The 20,904-nt window shown below is 42.7% G+C and overlaps 1 protein-coding gene across 1 annotated transcript; it reads right to left on the bottom strand.

Moving 5' to 3' along the window:
- Positions 1–802: 802 nt before the first annotated feature.
- LOC147892091 (histone-binding protein MSI1-like) lies at positions 803–15,215 on the bottom strand. The gene is made up of 6 exons (XM_087388094.1): positions 14,592–15,215; positions 13,950–14,279; positions 13,612–13,761; positions 1,523–1,647; positions 1,285–1,380; positions 803–1,201 (listed from the first exon to the last, which is right to left on the bottom strand). The coding sequence occupies exons 1-6, from the start codon at positions 14,934–14,936 to the stop codon at positions 976–978; spliced, it is 1,272 nt and encodes a 423-aa protein (XP_087244220.1). The 5' UTR covers positions 14,937–15,215; the 3' UTR covers positions 803–975.
- Positions 15,216–20,904: the final 5,689 nt, after the last annotated feature.

Raw genomic sequence — 20,904 nt, 5'->3', positions numbered from 1 at the left:
TCTCAAGGGATGAAATGTGTGAAATCACTCACCTCCCAAGTCTTCAAACATCACAAGATACCCACCATACAAGAACTCAATTTAATAATTAAAAATCTCATTAATTACCAGCAATTTGAGGGTTACAAAATTACTAGGCCAAAGTACTTGGGATGATTCTAAGTGATGCACAAATCTACATACAAATTCCTTCGCCCCTGGATAGAGAAAGGGTTGAGAACACCGAAAAAACTTCTATGACCATATAACAATTACTTGTAAGGAACTAGTAAGATAAATTAGTGGCCAAAGTGGTTGTGTTGAATAAGCCACAACAAAGAATATAACTCAATTAAAAATTTCGACTATCCATTAAGTTCCCAAAAAAAAGACTGAGAGCTGGTTTTGATCGCTGCCAGAATTGGTGCCCATAATCGAGGTGCTGACATAATATATAAAATCGGATGCCGGGTGCACACATGATCACATAAACAATGGAAAGCTAAAGCAAGACTCAACTGGCTGTGCTATGCTCCTGGCCCATGGCCGAGCAGAAATCGAGCAAGAAACTAAAATGTTAGCAGAACCTCATATGATCTAATTGACAATACTCAAAATTTGCAAAGATATTTATAACCTAGTAAAATATAGAATCCCTTTAGCATCGCCCCAATTGTAATTTCCAGCGTAGAAAAAGTTGCCTGTAGTATGCACTCTATTCTTGTCTAGCTTTGATTTAGCCAAAATTATATATGAATGACTCAATAAGTAAACAATTTATTCAACTGGCAATCAAGATGGAGCTTTCAGTGCAGTTGACAGCCAAGGGAAATCCTCAGAACCTATATATTATATGCTATAAATTATGCCGCAACATACAACAATTTCACTGAGTATCCTTTAAACTGATTATACCTCAAGCTATTTATACATTCTCAATAGCTTAAGTTTGTGACATGAGACCTGCTCTGTCAATTACAGCTAAGACTTGCTGCTTCACGAAGCTTTGGCATCATCTACCTGTGCAAAATCATCATCATGATATATATTTTCTGCCATTTGCCAAATTTGTAAGATATTGTCTTCTGCAACACTCGTGATTACCCAGTCATCATTGGGATTCCAGCTAAAATCAGATATTTTGCTTGTGTGTCCCCCATGAATAAAAAGCAACTCTGGAGGACCATCTTCTGCATCTTCTGGAGTCTGCTCTTCTCCGATCCTGTATTAAAGAGAAACAATACATCATGTACACTGCAATACCAAAGAGCAGCCATAAATTACGTATGTCATCCTTTGATGTACCTGCTTAGGTCCCAAATCATCATTCTTCTATCAGCTCCACAAGATGCAAGAATTGTTTCATTGTTAGGACTCCAACCTATCTGGAAAACTTCTTCCCTGAAAATTGAAAATAATAAATAATATTTCTAATAATAATAATAAAGACGTTTTTAAAAACCAGTATTGGTGGGCTGTCAACTATGCAAACCGCACATAGTAAAATAGATTTAGGTTATCAGGTTATCAGTTTAGCCCATACGTATGATTGCTGAAGGTATGCAAAGGCTTCAATAGCTTGCGCAAATCATAAAGTGCAACGGTTTTGTCTGCCGATCCAGTACCTAATACCCATTCATTAAAAGGATTGAATGCCAGACAGTTCACCTGAAACATCAACAAACAATATATTTTGATCACCAATGTACTCTCTCTCTCTCTCTCTCTCTCTCTCTCTCTCTCTCTCTCTCTCTCTCCACACGTCAGAGAAAGATATGATGACAACAAAGGCAACTTGAAAAATCTATTAGAGCAGCCAGCTACAAAACTGGGAAGTTACCTAAAAGAAGAGAATTCTCACTGCAACAAGATACTTGGACTAGCACACAAGCTAGCTCATCAAGTTCTAACGACATAACGAGTCTAGTATTTCTTTCACCCCATGGATCCTGAAGGGTCTAAAGAGGACTTTCATACAGCTCGCTCGCTCTCTCTCTCTCTCTCTCTCTCTCTCTCTCTCTCTCTCTCTCTCTCTCTCTCTCCAGCTTGGATGCCCCAGCCCTCCAGATATCACAAGATGAGATCAACCATATGATACAGTTGGATGTACTCTTGTCTCTACACATCGCGGACTTTGGTGGGGAGGGGGGGGGGGGAGGACAAGAGTTCCCCACCAAGATCCGGTTCTACTACAACCAATCTTGAGAGTATCAAAGGATGGCATAATTATTAGACCTCAGAATCTGGAGGACAAACGGGCCTCACGCGCATTGAGGATTGCCATCGGACAGATGTGGGTCTCATCCCACCAACTCAGAATCAAGGCAAGGAGAGCCACAGGCACGCCTAGGGAGCAAAAGACACACAGGCTACAAAGGAGCACTTCCTATGCACTTGCCCAGCATACTATGAGATTCAAGGACAGTACCATTGTCTCTTTTAGGAGGGACACGGTCTTGGACCACTTTGCCGGCTGATCCATTGTGCATGACCAGGTTTGCGTAGGCCTCTATTTGATGAAGATGTGGTGACACAAAGAGACTTATTACATTAGATCAAGCAACAGAGATGGCAATGCCTCGAGCTGACGGAGGACAATGTGGAGTAGAGGAGGAGGAGATAGCTGACATGAGGGCAGCATGGATCAGTGGGAAGAGACGGCACAGAGCTGTGGAGCCTGGGACGGAGAGACCACTCACGATGCAGAGGTTGACCAGATCACATACAATGGAGATCCAGCCCCGTCCCAAAGGGGACCATTTGAGCCGAGGCATCACTCTTGATATGGCCCACATGATACAGAGATCACGAAGACCACACCCCTGGCCACATCGAGAGACGACCCAACAGAAACAGATATGAGACATCTAGCAACCCACACGAGAGCCACCATCGCACTTACTATGTATTGAGTACTAGCTTTGAGTTTTGAGTTTTCATAGCATAGCACTCGGCAAGGGCCTTAGCCAGCCCTTTGCTTCAGCCCACATTGACTTGTATGAGTTACCTTTTGATTATACTTTTATCCTATAGGCCCGAGGCCTACCAAAGACAGGAATACATAATGCATCTCTCTCTCTCTCTCTCTCTCTCTCTCTCTCAATCTCAACAGCCGAAAAAGGTGGATAGAGTTAAAGCCATTTTAAATGTATAAGCTTGTATGGTTTAGAACAAGAGGTCATATGGCCCATGGTTGAGGAGACAAGTTCTCTCTTGTGCCCACCCTCCCATGTGGTACATGCTTGAATAGGTTGGTTGTGCATAGTCGAAGGGATAGAATTTGAGAATAAGGATAAGTGGAGTGACATGGCAAGCATTGTCTTTTAGAAAATAGGAGGGAATGAATCACTCAAACCTCCACCCAAGATCTCTCCAACTCTTACACACTCAACTCAGATAGATGATCACAGATGCAAGTAACACACACTCAATATAATGTAGATATAGAGAGAGAGTATATTCATCCACCGGATGGTGGGCAGAAAAATAGCTCCAAGGGAGCAGTACAAAACACACCAGAGTGCTGGAGAAAACTGATATACTCTCTCTCACACAAACTGCCCCAAATCTGAGTGCTGAACACAGCCTTGGAGAGGGGCTTTTAGTTTCGCATTGGATGCTTGGCTGAATGGAGAAGTGGGCCTTTTATAGGCTCTGCCCAGGCCCCTTCAGATGACCGACCAGTAGGATCGGTACCTTGTCTGGTGGCCGACCACATGGGCCTCATAAACCGACCAAGGTTGGCCCTGGTTGGGCCGACTTGGCCAGCCATCGGCCCTTATATAAGGTCACCCTGGGCGGCCAGTCAGTGCTTCTCCTAGTGCCTCCATGTGAGGCCTAGAGCCCCTTTTATTCCTGCTGTTGCAGACTGCGACCAGCCCGTGTGCTGGTCGCCTATATTTGCCATGGTATCCTCCCTCCAGTTCTGGCCTGAGTCTCTCTCCCAACCCTTCTACCTCTCACTGCCCCTTGTTCCCTCAAATCGGGGGCTCATAGGTGGGCACAGTGAGAATCTAACACCTCCCCTCAATGTCACAACTGTGGGCCAATCCCCATACGTCTGATGAGATGCTCCATCTGTTCTCGAGGGAGTGCCTTCGTGAAGAGGTCGAACAAGTTGTCGACGGTCAGGCAGTACATGAGCTCGATCACGTTGTCAATGATGAGTTCTCGAACAAAGTGGTAATGAACTTCAATGTGCTTGGTCCACGCATGATACACTGGATTCTTGGCAATGGCTGTGCAACTCTGATTGTCGCACATCAGCACTGTTGCGGTCTCCTGACACACATCCATGTCCTCCAGAATCCACCTCAACCACAGTGTCTCACAAGCTGTTGTACACGCGGCTCTGTACTCTGCCTCTGTAGATGAAAGGGCCACTGTGGGTTGCTTCTTACTCAGCCAAGAGATGGCACCAGATGCAAGTAAGAAGCAATACCCTGTTGTTGATCTTCTGGTGTCAGCATCACCCGCCCAATCACTGTCACAGAACCCACCTAGTTCGATGCCTTTGGTATAGGTGATAGCATAGGTGCAAGTACCCTTTAGATACCTCAGCACCCGTAAACCTCAGCACCCATAAACCTGCATCCCAATGACTCTTCCTAGGATTTGTAAATTCAAAATTATGTCTATATATATACATCATCCATAAACATAACAAGCAGAATTCAACTATTTTCTTTTCCATATATCTCCTATTCTGTCCAAGATATGGATTGATCAAAATCCTCTATTAATATAGTCTTTCTTGCATAAAAACCAGGTTACAGTGGACAGCCTAGTATCAAGATAGATACTAATTTTATGGGACCTCCCAATGGGCATCAAAATGTGTCAAATTGCCATTGGGTGCCCCCCAAAGGGTTCTTCAATGGTAGGTGCTCCTGAACTGAGGACCATTGTAAAATGACCAGATCTGCCCGTATACATCATCTCACTGTCCTTCCTTTTGATCAAAAAGTCGAGGTAAGTGGCTGGACTCACCTGCATCCATCCACAAGCACAGCATGTTAGAACATGAATACAATGCACTATGGGACTGCAGGCTTCACTGCCTAGCCACGATTGTTATGCCTATCCATCCCAACATTTTTTATCACGTAAGATACATTGAAGATGCTGACATTATAGGGCATTGAAGATCTAATATGCAGGGGTTATTAACAAATCTCTTTGTAAGGGGTATTAACAAATTCTATCCCAAGAAAGTAGTGTAATAACCCAAGGTCAAAGTCATCTCAAACTCAGACATGAGTAGCTCCTTGACCTAAGAAATCTTCTTGACATGGTCACCTGTCAAGATAAGATCATCAACATAGAGGATGAGTACCAATCGCAACCCCTTCTCAATGAACAAGTAGAGGTTTGCCTCAGAAGGGCTCCGACTTAGCCCTATCTTCCGAAAGAATACATCAATCCTTTGGTACCATATAACACCTTCTTCAACCTGCAGACTTTTAATGGGGACCCTGGATCTTGAAAGCCCAAAGGCTGCTCTACGTATACCTCCTCCTCCAGGGTTCCATTAAGGAATGCGGACTTCACGTCCATTTGAAAAATAGGCCACTGGAATTCGGCAAAAAGGGCAATCACTGTCCAAACAGTAACCATGCAAGCTGTGGGAGCAAAAGTTTCATCAAAATCCATGCCTTCAGTTTGAGCAAAACCTTGGACCACTAACCTTGCTTTGTACTTATCCAAGCTACCATCTGATTTGTATTTAAGTTTATATACCCACTTAGTGCCGATGACTTTCCGTCGCAGGGGCCTGGCCACTACGTCCCAGGTATTGTTCTTCAGGATAGCATCCATCTCTGCCTGCATGGCAGCCTGCCGTTCTGGATTGTCCTTCGCCTCCTCGAAGGTCCTTGGCTCTTCAAGCTGAGCCACCAACGCAAAATTCACGGATGGGGTCTTCTAAAGACGTTGGGACCAACGCAATCCGAAACTGCTACTCTCAGGTATTTCGGTGACCCGAGAGTCTTTCAATGCTCTTAGGTACAATTGGGGCAACCTCTTCTACTTCTCAATGGGAGGAGGAACTGAAACTGCTTCTGGAACAGCTTGCTCTTCCTCAATACCTTGTGGAACATCAGCTTCTAATTTCACCACTTCTTGGATGGTCAACCTGGGGTAGGGTGGGTTCGAGGGTTGAACAATCTCCTCCTCCTCAATCTGAGGCTCCTTCTAGGGTTCAGGTTCCTTTTCCTCGAAGACAACATCCCGACTGATAAGGATCTGCTTCTTTACTGGGTTAAAGAGTCGATAGGCCTTGGGTTCTTCGCTATACTCAACAAAGATACATTTTCTACTCCGGGAATCAAGCTTGGTCATGTCTTCCTTGTGCACATGCACCCATGCGTTAGAACCAAAAATGCGAAGATGAGTGATAGAGGGCTTCTTACCATAAAATGCCTCATATGGAGTCTTGTCCTTGACGGCTTCGTCTTGGTCCTGTTGAGAATGTGTACGGCTGTATTGATAGCTTCACTCCAATAGGCTTTAGAAAGGTTCCTCCCTTGGAGCATAGCAAGCCTTGTCTCCGTGGTGGTTCTATGCTTCCTCTCGACTACCCCGTTTTGCTAAGAGGTATGTGTTGTGGTGAGTTGTCGATTGATCCCATGCTTGCGACAAAATGTGTTGAACTCATTTGAGGTGAATTCTCCCCCCCGGTCTGTACGGAACGTCTTGACATCCTCCCCTGTCTCCTTTTCAACTCTAGCCTTCCAGTCCTTTAACTTCTCGAAAGCCTGTGACTTTTTAGCCAAACAATACACGCAGGTCATTCTACTGAAATCATCCACAAAGAGAAGTGAATACTTGGATCTTGCCCACGATGCTGTAGACATTGGGCCACAAATGTCGGCATGAACCAACTCAAGTGGTTTGTTGGCCCGAAACGAGGCCTCTTATGGGAACTTGTACCTGTGCTGCTTACCTTCTAGACAAGCCCTACAGACACCATCATTGCCTGTAATAGGTGGAAGTCCATCCATCATCCTCAATTTTGACATTTCAGCCAAGGTTCCATAGCTGACGTGACCAAAGCGCTCATGCCAAAGCTTGGACTTTCCATTGTCTTCATGAACCAACATTGCATTGAGGCGGTACAGTCCATTTTCTTCAACTCCTTGGGCCACCATCTATCCATTTACTTTGGATGTCACAGTGACCTTACTATCTTCAAAGAGAACTGACATGTTCTTGTCCATCTGACTTACAAACAGTAAGTTCTTGCAAAGGTTGGGTACATAAAGTACTCCAGAGATATCCTTCTCCTCACCTGCGGTCGTAATGAAAAGAATGCTACCAATGCCCTTCACAGGACATGTCCGACTATCCCCGACAGAAACTTTGGAATCCGAGTGTGTACTTTCCATGGTTTTGAACCAAGTCTTTCTATTAGACATGTGCTTTGAAGCACCGCTGTCAACATACCAACCCTCTTTTCCTTCACTGACTGCATACGCTGAACAATGTTCACTGATTAAAAACAATTGCCCAGTCGTCACATTGACAGAATCATTCTTAGGCTCTTCTTTGTTCCTGGCTTCTCTCTTCCACTTCTGATCTGCCTTCTTCTTTCGGCATTCTTTGGCGGAGTGGCCAAGCTTTTCACAATAAAAGCACTTCATTTTCTTCTTTTGGTCAGCGTCCTCTAACTTCTTGAACTCCTTTGGCTTGCCTTTTCCAGGCTTGTCTTTGGCCACTAATGCCTTCTCGTCGGTTTGCGTAAAGAGTTTCTCTCGAGCCTTCTCCTGAAGCAAGAGTGGGCCAAGCTCCTCAAAAGTGATTGGCTTAGTCCGTTGACCCGCAATGACCGTAGTCACAAAACTTTTGAAACTCCGTGGCAACTTGTGGAGTGTGAGCAACGCCAATTGACTCAAGTCCACCTTCTGACCAACCCATGCACACTATCACCCTCATTCATATCAAGATTATAAAGTTGATGCTGAAGAGTAGTGATATGGGCTGTATTATTGGTTTCATACAGCTCCTTCAGTATGACCCACGCCTCTAAAGACGTCTCTGCCAACTGGATATGAGGAATCACAGCATCTGCTGTCGTACCAATTAGCATTGCTAAGGCTTAAGCATCCCTCTCCTCACATGCAATGAGTTCATCCGCATCTACTTCAAATAAAACATCACCTCTTTTGTCCACAATGTCCTCCGACTTCATCTCAGTACCAATCACTATCTTCCATAGCTTCCGTGCCAACAGATGGCTTCGGATCTTGACTTTCCAAATTAAATAGTTCATCCCATCGAGCTTTCCAGCTTCACCAAAATTGGGAATGAATGAAGAAGGAAGATGACTAGAGGAGGAGGAAGGACAAGCACTGGGTTTAGAGGCTTCTGAACGTTGATCCATCTCGGTGAATAGCAAACTGAAAAAAAAACTGAAGCAAAAAAGATGTACTAACCTCCCGTGCTAGCCTGAGCTGAAAACAGAATCACCTTTCTGCCAAGGGACTCCTTCCTTCAGAGAGTGCTTTGATGAAGAAGAGTTGAGAGCCTATGGCTCTGATACCATGTTAGAAAATAGGAGGGAATGAATCACTCAAACCTCCACCCAAGATCTCTCCAACTCTTACACACTCAACTCAGATAGATGATCACAGATGCAAGTAACACACACTCAAAAATAAATGTAGATGGAGAGAGAGATAGTATATTCATCCACCGGATGGTGGGCAGAAAAATAGCTCCAAGGAAGCAGTACAAAACACAGCATAGTGCTGGAGAAAACTGATGGACTCTCTCTCTCACAAACTGCCCCAGATCTGAGTGCTGAACACAGCCTTGGAGAGGGGCTTTCAGTTTCGCACTGGATGCTGGACTGAATGGAGAAGTGGGCCTTTTATAGGCTCTGCCCAGGCCCCTTCAGATGACCGACCAGCAGGGTCGGTACCCTGTCTAGTGGCTGACCACATTGGCCTCATAAACCGACCAGGGTTGGCCCTGGTCGGTGGCCCTGGTTGGGCCGACTTGGCCAGCCACAGGCCCTTATATAAGGTCGCCCTGGGTGGCCAGTCAGTGCTGCTCCTGGTGCCTCCATGTGAGGCCTAGAGCCCCTTTTATTCCTGCTGTTGCAGACTGCAACCAGCCCGTGTGCTGGTCGCCTATATTTGCCATGGTATCCTCCCCAATTCTGGCCTGAGTCTCTCTCCCAGCCCTCCTACCTCTCACTGCCCCTTGTCCCCTCCAATCGGGGGCTCACAGGTGGGCACAGTGAGAATCTAACATTGTCATGCCGACCCCCCACTTGTCCTCTTAGGTGTCATGTGTGCATTTTAATATTGTGAAGGGTCCATGATTGTGCGTCACTCAATCCTGATATGGGAGATTGGGCTTTGATTTTAATGGAGGCTCAGGGTTGTTGCACCCAAGTAATAAAATTTGGCCCTTACACTCACATGGAAGATACCCCCCCTCACCTTGTTCAAGTGGGATGCCAATTAATTGATGGAAAATCGGCTATAAAATGGGAGGCTCTTGCCTGATGCAAGACACTCACCAGCCTTTCAAGATGAGATAGGAAGGCAAACAAGCACAGAGAGAGAGATTCTAATGCTTACGGCAAGCATGGCAAAGCAAGAAATATATATGCAGCAGGTGCTAGCACAAAGTACAAAAAGGGTCACAGATTCAACAGAATCAATTAAAGCACTTAGAGGTATTAAAGAATAAAGAAGCAATAGTCAAGGATAGAAATCAGAGTTTATGAAAAGTGTGTAAGTCATTAAAGCATTGATAATAGATATATTGATCCAAATGAGACTTTCTTGTAGTGGTAAGTATGTGCACAGTCAAAGAAGACACCTTGCACAGTTGCGTCAGCACAGCTGCCCTCTCTCACCAATATTATTTGTAAACTGATGAGTTTAAGAGTGGAGATCTGTCGGGCAAATTTTCTGTCGTATGACCCACATGTATTGCAATGGGAATGGGAATGAAAACACAAGCAGAACCCCATACCCATGCCTCATTTCCCCCAAATAGGAATCGAAACAGAAACAGGATGCTCTCCTCCCAATGCCCTCCAAACCAGATACAAGAAGAGAGCAAGGATACATGTCAGGGAACAGCCCACCATCACATACAGTATTATCAGTGGCGATCTTTGTTCCAAAGGTTCCATCAAGTCAAAGATTCTACCAACCAAGACCAAAAGGGATGTAAATGCATGTTTTTGGCAGCACATATTGGAAGAAGGATCCTCTGCTTGAATGGACTAATGAGATCCATCTAATCCGTATCTTATTCTCATTTGCATACATGAGATTTATTCATGCAATCAAGCCATTGTCTTAAACCAATTACAACTGTGAAGAAGTATCAACAATAGGGTAACCACGAAATCAATGTTTCTATTTAAGGTGTATAAAAGATAAGGGGTGTTGTTTGGAGGGGAGGTGGGGATACGATGAGGCTGTGCGTGACCTTGCTGAGTAACTTGAAGTGCATCAATAGAAGGGGGGGAGATTGCATTGAAATCTCACCATGATATTCTTTCTTCTATTGTGCGTAAACTGGACACTTTAGTAAATTCAATTATCAAGTGCTCCGTGGAGTCCTTGTTGGTGCAAGGAAGGGTGTGGATCAAAGAGATTTGTGCTGCCTTTGAGCAGCTGTGGCCTCTTATCTGGTTGCTTTCATAGAGGGCATTGTATGTGGTTGAAACATAGGTTCAACTAAATCTACTATCTGCTACTAGTTTAGGGGGCTAGAATTGCTGGGAATAGCAAGAATTAGCAGGAAACTCAGAAATGGGGGTAAAGGAGAAGGTCTCTCATACACGGAAGAGGATCAGCTCCCTTGATGGCTGACTAGCATTGCTGGATCTGTCCTTTGCTTGTACAGCCTGTGGGCTGAAGCTTGGAAGTGCCAACAGTGTGAAGGAAGGTGGTACTTGCATTAATGAAGAATATGAGTGGAGAGTACAGCTGAAGCCCTTTTATGTTTTTGGGAAGTGGGCCAGCAATACCATTGCTAATGGGATAAGTACAACAGGCTGCCACGTGGCAAGCCTACAATAAAGCCTAGTACCCTACTAGAATGTACAAAAGAGTACTAAAGTGTGTACATTAAATGTGACCCCATTTGGGTAGCTACTGCTAACCCTAGTGTATCCTACTGTTACAGTGGTGCTCTAGTGTACCCTACTGTTACAGTGGTGCTCGCTGCCTATTATTTCTAGAAAATGAGTGTGGGTTTTGCTGTTCATCAAGAATGCCGCCGGAGTAATGGTGACACTAGCAGATCCTGATGCAGTCAGGGATTGGGTATTGTGTAATGCAAAGGCCCTAGCCACAATCATTGGCATGACTGCAGACTTGGTCCTCCTGTTTATTCAGCTTGCAGATACAGCATTTCAAGCATGGACAGGGACATGTATGAGATCAACAATGCAGCTAGAATCCTCAAGCTTGAGATAGAACTCTACAACAGATGAGGGAGACTCAGTACAGCAACACATCACTAAGGTGAAGGTAGTAAGATGATCAGCTCTCAACAATTGGTCAACAAAGGGATTCAGCTCGGGTAGCCAAGCTTTTGCTTGGCATGGTCCCCAGGAACCATGATTGCAGGGCAAAGGTCAGCACCCATTACATTCAAAGAGCTAGTGCCCTACTCTTGCAGGAGGAGGCTCGGGAAAGGAAGTTCGATGGATCCAGTGACAAAGCCTTTCTTACAAAGGGTTTCAAGGACCAAGTGTAATCCTACCAAGGGCAAGCCTAAATAGACTCCGATGAAGACAAGTAGGGAGATTCAAAGAAAAAGAAGTGCTTCTACTACGCGAAGTTAGGGAATTTGCAAGAGACTGCCGAAAGAGGAAGGCGGAACAGAAAAAAAAAAGAATTTGACCAGTCAAAGGGAGAGACCAAATCAAAAGCCGCCAACGTCATCACAAAGGAACTCTTCCTAGTCAAGATTACTGAGATGTGCTCATGACTTGCAGTGACTGATGGAGGAGATGACTGGTATGCCAACAGCAGAGACTCAAAGCACATGTCAAAGACAAAGCAATGGTTCAGGAACCTGGATGGTATTCGTGTTGGATCATCCGGCACTGTGGGGGATAATCGAAGCTGCCCAATCACAGGCATCAGGAGCATTCCATCTCTACGACCACAGCAGCAAGAATGGAGGCCCAGAAATGCAGGCCCCACCACCAAAGGCTCTATCTCTCAAAAGAAGATATGAACAGAAAAAATGAATGGACTCAAATTTCTCAAAGGAACAAAATGAACTCACAATCAATCAAGAAGAATGCTCACAAAGAACTCTCAACAATCTAAAACTAATCTAGGATAGCTAGGCCTAAGCTCTGATACCATGTTAAATTGGGGATCAAGCTCTTCTAGTTACAAGGCAATTACCGAATCCAACACTAGTCTAAGGTGGATGAAACCTAACTACACACATGATGAAGAGCTAAACTACAAAAGCATAGACTCAAGTTCAATTAAGTTACAAGATTGAGACTTGTACTCACAAAGACTTGAGAGCTTGCTTGCTGTTATTGCTTGATATGGACCTCCATTTTATAGGAGTGGATACATAATTGCATATGCTTGCTCACATGTACGACACCCCCATAACATGTAGGCAACATGCACTTGCTTCATGCCTTTGCCTCTATCTCTGTGCTCATCGCACCACAACTCTCAACATGCATGTGGAGGCTAACTAGAAGTTCCCATCCATGTTGCACCAAACTGAAGTAGTATAGACTATAGAATTGTTTTCCAAAAACAAAGGATGTTTGCAAACAATAAATTCTTTGCATGTCGTAGGCCATGTCTTATCAAAACTCAGTCTCAATACCCTCAGTGTCAAAGCCTAACTTACCGTCTCACAATATCACCATGGTCTTGATGATGATAGACTCCAATATTAGTAGAGTATTGTGAGGACTTTTGCTGCTAGTGAATCAGTTAATATTGTGCCTACTAGATCATTGACTTCAGAAGTACCCAGCAAGCTTGCTTCGATCAAATGCCACGATCACGTCATTGGGTCAACGATGGAAGACGTATTCATAATGATCGGGTTACAACCATAAAGAGAGATGCAGCGGAGACTTGATGAGTTACCTGCCTGCTCAAAGCAATGCCAACGTTCTCATGGCCTGCTTTTATCAAGAGAGAGGGAGACAAACTGAAGCTTGTTCTCCTCTTCATAGAACTTACAGCTCTGACGTCAATTTCAAATACCAATGCACATGCAGGGAATGCATCATGCACAACGTGCTTTATGCAAACCCTCTTGGCCCTCTTGGGCCCCCTCAAGTACTTAGCATGGGCTATAATCTAAGAACAGCAAGCCACTGAAAGCTATGTACATTCTTTGAAACTAAATTATGAATACACAGAATCCTGCAATGAAGTCCAGCAATTTGGTCCTACCTACCTGGAAGGGAAAAAAAAGCATCCCAGCAGTTAGCCAGTCAGAAAGAAATTCAGCACTCCTCTTTAAAGTCTCAAGCAAGTGAATGAAACTTGAAACAAGACTGATTAGATCTCACAAGGATATCTCGCAAACCACAAAACACACAACAGCATGGATATCTCACAAACCAGAAAAAACACACTACTTCACACGCTTATAGGATTATACCTCTGCAAGATGAGCCTCAACAGCATGCAAAGGCTTCTCACCACTCTTACGAGTATCCCAAACCAGCAATCTGCAATCGTCTCCCACTGAACCAAATAGATGTTCGTGTCTCAAATGCCATGCAACATCTTCCACTACTCCACTGTGGTACTGACGCAGAAGGAAAAAACACACCCACGTACACAAGAAACGTATCAGATTGCTGGTCGAAAGTCCATAATAATTTCATTGCCAAATTTTAAAAGATCGATGAGCAGATAGGAGAGATTTTCCATAGTCGCATTTCTTAAGGCATATTGTAGCTCAGAGTTTGGACTGTAGAAGAGTGACTGGTATACCTCAAAAACCTGCTTAGCTTCAACCATATTTTGACCCTTTGGATTAGCACTTAGATCCCAGAGGCAAATTTGTGCATCATCCGATCCACTAAGTAGGTGGCCTTCTTTCATAGTACTCCAAGATAGACCATATCCTTCTGTCTTGTGACCTTGCAATCTCAGGTCTGGGTTGCAACGACCTTCTTGTGGTGGCTTAGAAGGGTGCTTGCTGTAGTCAAATACGTAAACTTCAGCACTCACAGTCTTTGTTGCAATAATGAAAGGATTTTGGGGCATGTGACGAGCCCTATTGACCTCCCCATCATGATTTATTTGCTGAGTTATTTGAACCTATAGTGGAAAGAGTACGTGTTAAAATCGAGAGCACTTTCTACAGAGGACGTGTATATCTTTGGTTCCAACACAACAAACCCAGCACTCTCAAGCAAAAGATCAATGGTATATCCATTTTCCACGACCGAATGTTATGCAATCACGAAAACAGGACTTTCGTAAGTACGAAACTAGAACTACTGTATCTACCAACGCCTGGCAGAGGTCGCATTAATAAGAATTTCTCACTGAAAACAAAAACAATAACGAGCAAGACAAAGAATGAGGCATTGGTAAAACAGACAATAAAATCGGAACGTAAGAATTTACCTTTCCACTGGCGCAACCAAAGCCTCCAACCTCCCCTCTCTCTTCGTCGTACTGTCTAGCGTCGCTTTCTAAATCCTCCAAGGGCAGCTGGACTTCGGCCAACATCAGATAATTGGGCTCGTTGTCAGATGTGTGAGTCCCCAAGATGAGCTTTTGAACTGAGTAGTCTTTCCCATGGGGTTCTTTCCGGTCAGGAAGCCACTGCACAGTGAGGGAAGGCCATTCCAGTGCATGCGTAATGACCAAATCGTAAAGGAACGGCGTGTTCTTCTTCCAGATCTTGTACTCCTCGTTAATGAGGCGCTCCTCCATCTCGTCCCGAAATTCTACATCTTCTTTCGACATTGAGAAAGCTGCGAGGGAACTGCAAATCGCCCAGGTCCCCAAACTCCTAGTGCTCTCTCCCTCTCCCTGCTCAAGGATTCTTTTCTCCTACCTCCCCCCCCCTCTATCTCGTCTCTCTCCCTCCAAGATCAAGGTTTCTTTCTCCTCTCTCCCTCCCCCTCCCCCTGTCCCTCTGCTCTCTCTCCCTCCCCCTTTCTCTCTTCGCCCTCTTGATTGATCCTCTCTCCCTCTATCCTCTCTCTCTCCTCTTTCTCTCTTCACCTAAACTTGCCCTCTTGATTGATCCTCTTTTCTTCTCTCCCTCTCTCTCCCCCCCCCTTCCTCTTTCCCTCTCTCCCTTTCCCCCCCTCCAAGCTTTCTCCTCCCTCCCGCTTTGTGTCTTCAACTAAACTTGCCCTCTTGATTGATCCTCTCTCTCTCTCCCTCTCTCTCCCCCCCCCTTCCTCCCTCGCTGCCTCCAATGCGCTTCTTGTATCAGGGCGTGTGATCATTCGACATTCTTGCCAAAATTGAGGGGTGGACAGAGAGAAAACAACGCTGCAAGAAGGACTCCCGCCATTTGAATTGTTCGTATCCTTGCACCCGGTGTGAATATCCCTCATTAGTCATTTAATTTATTATGTCATTTAATTTATTTTGTCAATTTTTTTTTAAATAACCTCACCACACTTTGGACGAGTAGGCAGTGGGTCGCTAGCCTCCGGTCAAACTCAAGCTTGGACTTGACCCGCACTACGCAAATCTTAAAGAGGGGAATCGAGTTATGGAGAATTTTCCCTCATACACTTATAGAATTGTAGGTCATTGGAAGATTCTTTCTTAGGATAGAGTTACAAATATTATTAGTCCACTCTACCATTTTAAAGGCTTCAATCCAATGTTTAATTAAGTATACTCAAAGTTCATACAGGTTTAATTAAGTATACTTAAAGTTCATACAAGTTTTTTATAATCTAGAATTTGAAAATTCTAAGATGGCTCCAAACCACTTATGCCAATCAATTTGAGTACTTGTAGGGCTAAATTCCGACCTGGCAAAGCTATCAATTTTGAAGCTCTAAATATTAGCCCCACCAATTTGGAGAAGCTTCTAGATTTTCCATTGGGAAAATATATTCGTCCTTAAAATTTATATTGACTCAAGCATACCCCATACACACACACACCCATCTCGACCACCAAAGGCTAGGACCCAAGCCGTAGTCATTTTAAGTTTAATTCACAAGAGTCAAATTGAATTTTGGGTTGCAAAGTACCTCTATGGTTTTCAAGATTTCATTCTTAACAATTTTAAGTTATTTTAAAAGATATAGTTTCTTCCAATATATTTTAAGAGATATAGCGATCATGGTCCTAAAATGTTAGCTAGTTTTTAGAGTGACCTTTCCATTAAGCTTTGAATTGAACAGTCATAGGTAGAGTGTGCTCATGATAAGACTTTGAGGCCTTAAGAAACCAAGAGTTTTTCTCAAAAAAAAAAAAACTTAAGAAACCAAGAGAAAAGTAGGACCCTTTAGGATTATAAGTGAGACCAATCTTACATAGAGACTTGAGACTGGTCAATGGAACATTTTCTTGTGAATGATCATCCTAAACTTGACAAATTAGGACCCTTTTGGGTTTGGAAAACACCCTTAGCTTATATGATTTCCTGTTGGTCCTATTATTCCAAAAAATTTACAAAAATCTTCATGTAGGAGTGATTAGTGATAGGTTTCTTAAAAGTTCATATTTAAGGTTGTTTTAGTAGCTAGCCTGTGTAGTTTAGTTTGTCTCCTATTTTCCTTTACATCAAGTTATTGTTTGGGTCTTGGGTCATCGTCTTCATTTTCATGCTTGCTTTGATGATGTATTAGAGTTCTTGAACTAACCTTTTGGGCAACAAGTTGGCATGGTTTATATTAGTAGTTTTTCTTGGTTTCTCATATTTTCATTATCTTATAGTCTACTTTGATTAGTTAAAAAGCTTTTGTGATTAGTTTACAAACTGAGTTTAGCATTAATTTTTTGTTTGAAAATTTTTTATCTTGTTTAATTCTTTTCTTGGTATTCTTTTTAGAAAGTTCAATATTATTTTATCAATTTATTGTTCTTGTTCTAGAGGAGGTTTACTCCTTTAAATTCTAGCAATGTTTTAAAAAGATTTCTTTTGGTTTTTATCTCTTATATTTGTTGGCACTACCTCGTTAAAAGGAGTGCTATAGTGGAAAGTTGGATTCTCCTTCTGTGAACTTCCACGTGTAATTTATAAAATTGTAAATAAGATTATTTAGGTGAAAGGTTACGTCAAACTAAACTGAACCATAAGCTCTAAATAAGACTAGGACATGCCCTATATACGTAAGCTACGTATGCTTCCCAATATATTAGGAGGCAATGGCCACCCACACTTTTATACTCTTGTTTCACTTATTTGCATGATGATTAGTATTCTTTGTACATATCGTTAAATAAGATCCACTTTACTATATTGCTATGAGATAGCAATTAACATGGTTCTTTTAAATGATAATTGATATCCAAATGGGACATTCCTCTAGTGAGGAGACTACTTACATCTTCAAATTCACATCAATGACAAGACAATGATGGCTCTTGATAAGATAATGATAATAACATGAAGGTAGGCCAATAGAATATTATGCATCAAACGTTATATTTCCCATGAAACAAATGGCAATTTAAAAAAAGTGTGAACATTATACAAATCGTCTAAATTTCTAAAATTGTCATCTAAATTTGTGAATAATGTTGGGTAATGACTAGGGAAGAATACCCAAAGCCTTCATATCCATCATAATGCATATTATGCTTTGATGGGTATGAAGGTTTTGAGCATGCTTCCCTAGTCCTTATGCTTGTTGCAACTTTTTACAACATTTCCCATAAATTTAGATGATATGTTCATCTTTTTACAACAATTTTAGATCATATGTATTATGTGTTAGGAACATGGTGGAGAGAGGAAGAGAGAAGGTTAGGGTGTGAGGAAATGAAACATAAATGAAAACATAATGAAAGGCTATCTTATTCATAATCATGAGAAGTACATGTTTATAGGCTACACACTCAGACACTTGCACCAAGAGCATATGGGATAAGTCCCATAGTAACATGTAGCACTCACACATGAACTAGTACTAGAACTCCTAGTTCTACACACCAACACATCACAACACCACACTCTTTGGCTTTGATATCTTCAACACCCCCCTTCAGAGCAAAGAGTGTGAGGCCCAACACACAAACAGTAGATTGATCCCCCATCCATCACAATACTGCAAATTGCAAGTCCAACCAGCCAAAACCTCCCGTGTGGTAGTGAATTCTTAACCAGCTTTGCGATCAACAAGGGCAAACCATCACTGGTCACCCCCTTTTACTCTCAACTGGGTGGTCAATACCATCAAATCAAAGTAAAAGAAAATACATTCATTTTAACCTAGTGTAGAGTACCTCTTGTTAGCTCCAAATATATTTAGTTTAGAGGGACAACTTAAGGCTGAGAACCTTTATTGACTTAACACAAACACACATAGAGCTAAGCATCATGTACCTCCTTAGAGAGGAATAGATCTACAACATAGCAGATGAAGCTTCTTGCTCAGGTCCAGTAGATGTAGCATAAATATTCTTGAGCTTGTCCAGGCTCTCCTTAGTTTAAGTAGCGAGGTCAAGTTGATGAAGCAATTTGTTGACCAACAAGCACCATTGCTTGGTCGTTCTGCTCATCCCTAGCTGAGAGTGATGCTGATGTCTCTTCACCACACATGGGGACGAGGCTCCATAGTGTCAATCTAAGGTAGCAAAGGCAGCAAGCTGATATGGGTAACCAGAAATGAAGAGGCTCCGCATCTAGGGCTCTGAAATGCTTTGAATAAACCTATCTAGTAGTTGGTAGATGACCTCGAAGACACCAAAATGCAAACCCTAATGGAAAAGTAGAAGGAATATGCCTTAACATGTTGAACTGAATGAACCCTAATGGAAAAGTAGTAAGAATACACCTTAACATGTGAACCCAAATCAAAGAGCAACAATTAGATGCCTCACAATGCAACAATGATCCAAGGTAAGAGAACTTGTGGGCACGAAAAGCACTCCAAGTGCTATAGCAGATCTGCAATCCTCCAAAATCCTTAAAATGGCTCAACAGGGTGCTCCAAAGTGTAAAGAGCAGGTTGTCCACGTGGAAGATGGCTCCTTAAATAGCTTAAAATAGCAAAAAACCAATTGATTTTGGTGTGCTAAAAGGCCAAAAACACTTCGTAAGTTCCTTTATTGTAGGCAGTTTAGGTTGTCAACCCTAAAAGGACTCAAAAATGCAATACTAGCTCCAAATTAGGTCAAAAAAGCATCCAAAATCTTTGAAATTCTACAACCAATACATGTAGGTGGTCGAATTTTGCCCTGTAAACCCTAAAATTGAGGATGAAAAAGCTCCAAAATGGCTTGTGTGCAGGTGCTTCTTACTGCAAGGTACCAACGAGCAATACAAGAGGCTACCAAGGGCCTAGGTACTGCTCCAAGGGATCCCAATAATGGCAACAGGCTATGGAGAAGCTAGATGGGCAGAAATGATCACAAAAGGGCTCCAAGGAGAAGAGCTGAAATGAGGTGGCTATGGAAGAAGACCTAATCGGGTTGAGAATGTTGACAGGAGGAGGTAGAATGAGGCATAACTAAGGCAGCTGCAAGAGGGATGAAGCTAAGTAGAATTAAGGTTAGGGTTGGAGATGATGATGTGGCAAGGTGGGCTATGGCAAGACTGGCTTTCTCTGATACCATGTTAGAAACATGGTGGAGAGAGGGAGAGAGAAGGTTAGGGTGTGAGGAAAATAGTGAAAGGCTATCTTATTCATAATCATGAGAAGTACAAGCCTTATAGGCTACACACTTGCACCAAGAGCATATGGGATAAGTCCCATAGTGACATGTGGCACTCACACATGAACTAGTACTAGAACTCGTAGTATTACCAACACATCACAACACCACACTCTTTGGCTATGATATCTCCAACATTATGTTCATCTTTTTTTTATTACCATTTGTTTTCTGCAATAGAGTGTTTAATGCACAATATTTTTGGGGCCTGCCTTCGAGAATTATTCTTTATCTTATAAGGAGCCATGGTTGTCTTGTCATTGGTGTGAATTTGAAAATGTAACTCTCTTCACTTGAGGAATGTCCCATTTGGACATCAATTATCATTTTAGAGAACCATGTTAACTGCTATCTCATAGCAATATAATAAGATGGGTCTTCTTTAACCATATGCTCAAAGAAGGCTAAATGTCATGCAAACATATAAAACAAGAAGCTTGTATATTGGGAAGCGTACATAGCTTATGTATATAGAGCACGTCCTAGTCTTATTTAGACCTTATGGTTTAATTTAGCTTGACCTAACCTTTCACGTAAACAACCTTATTTTAAATCTTATAATATTTAAAAGGTTTTGTGATCATTATAGAAACACATCAAGTGAATGGACTTGAAGGAACCATTGGATTTGCTTGAGTTTCTTCATAGTAAATGAAAAAAACATATTGAAGTACAACTTGACTGAATGGATCATCCAAATCATGTATATTTATGACGTACCAACCTTTGCACCAGATCTTAAATTTTAGGCAAATCCTAGGACTGACAGATAGCCACTAGTGGAAGGTGTGAGGCCATCCTTGGCCTACAAAGGGTCTTTTTGGCTCTTCTTGAGCAACATTTGAGTTCAAGTTGTTGTGTTGCAATTCCTAATTCATGTGTATTGACATACTACTCATTTGTGCTTCTCCTTTTTATAGGGCCCTTGCTCCTTCTATTGTAGTTGCTCATTCTTCATTCAGTAAAGCTCTTGTCCAAGAATATTCTTATGTGTTGAGTGATTTTTAGCTAATTTGGAGTGTAAGAGAGGTGAGGGAGAGGATCATGAACAAGTGGAGTTACTCTCTCCCAAGACTTTGGA

Source organism: Dipteris shenzhenensis, chromosome 17 (genome assembly GCF_047967505.1).
Source record: "Dipteris shenzhenensis isolate YYH24624 ecotype China chromosome 17, Dip_SZ_1.0, whole genome shotgun sequence".
Lineage (NCBI taxonomy): Eukaryota > Viridiplantae > Streptophyta > Polypodiopsida > Gleicheniales > Dipteridaceae > Dipteris > Dipteris shenzhenensis.
The sequence above is the reverse complement of the archived record's forward strand: the minus strand, read 5'-3'. Positions and strand labels throughout refer to the sequence as shown.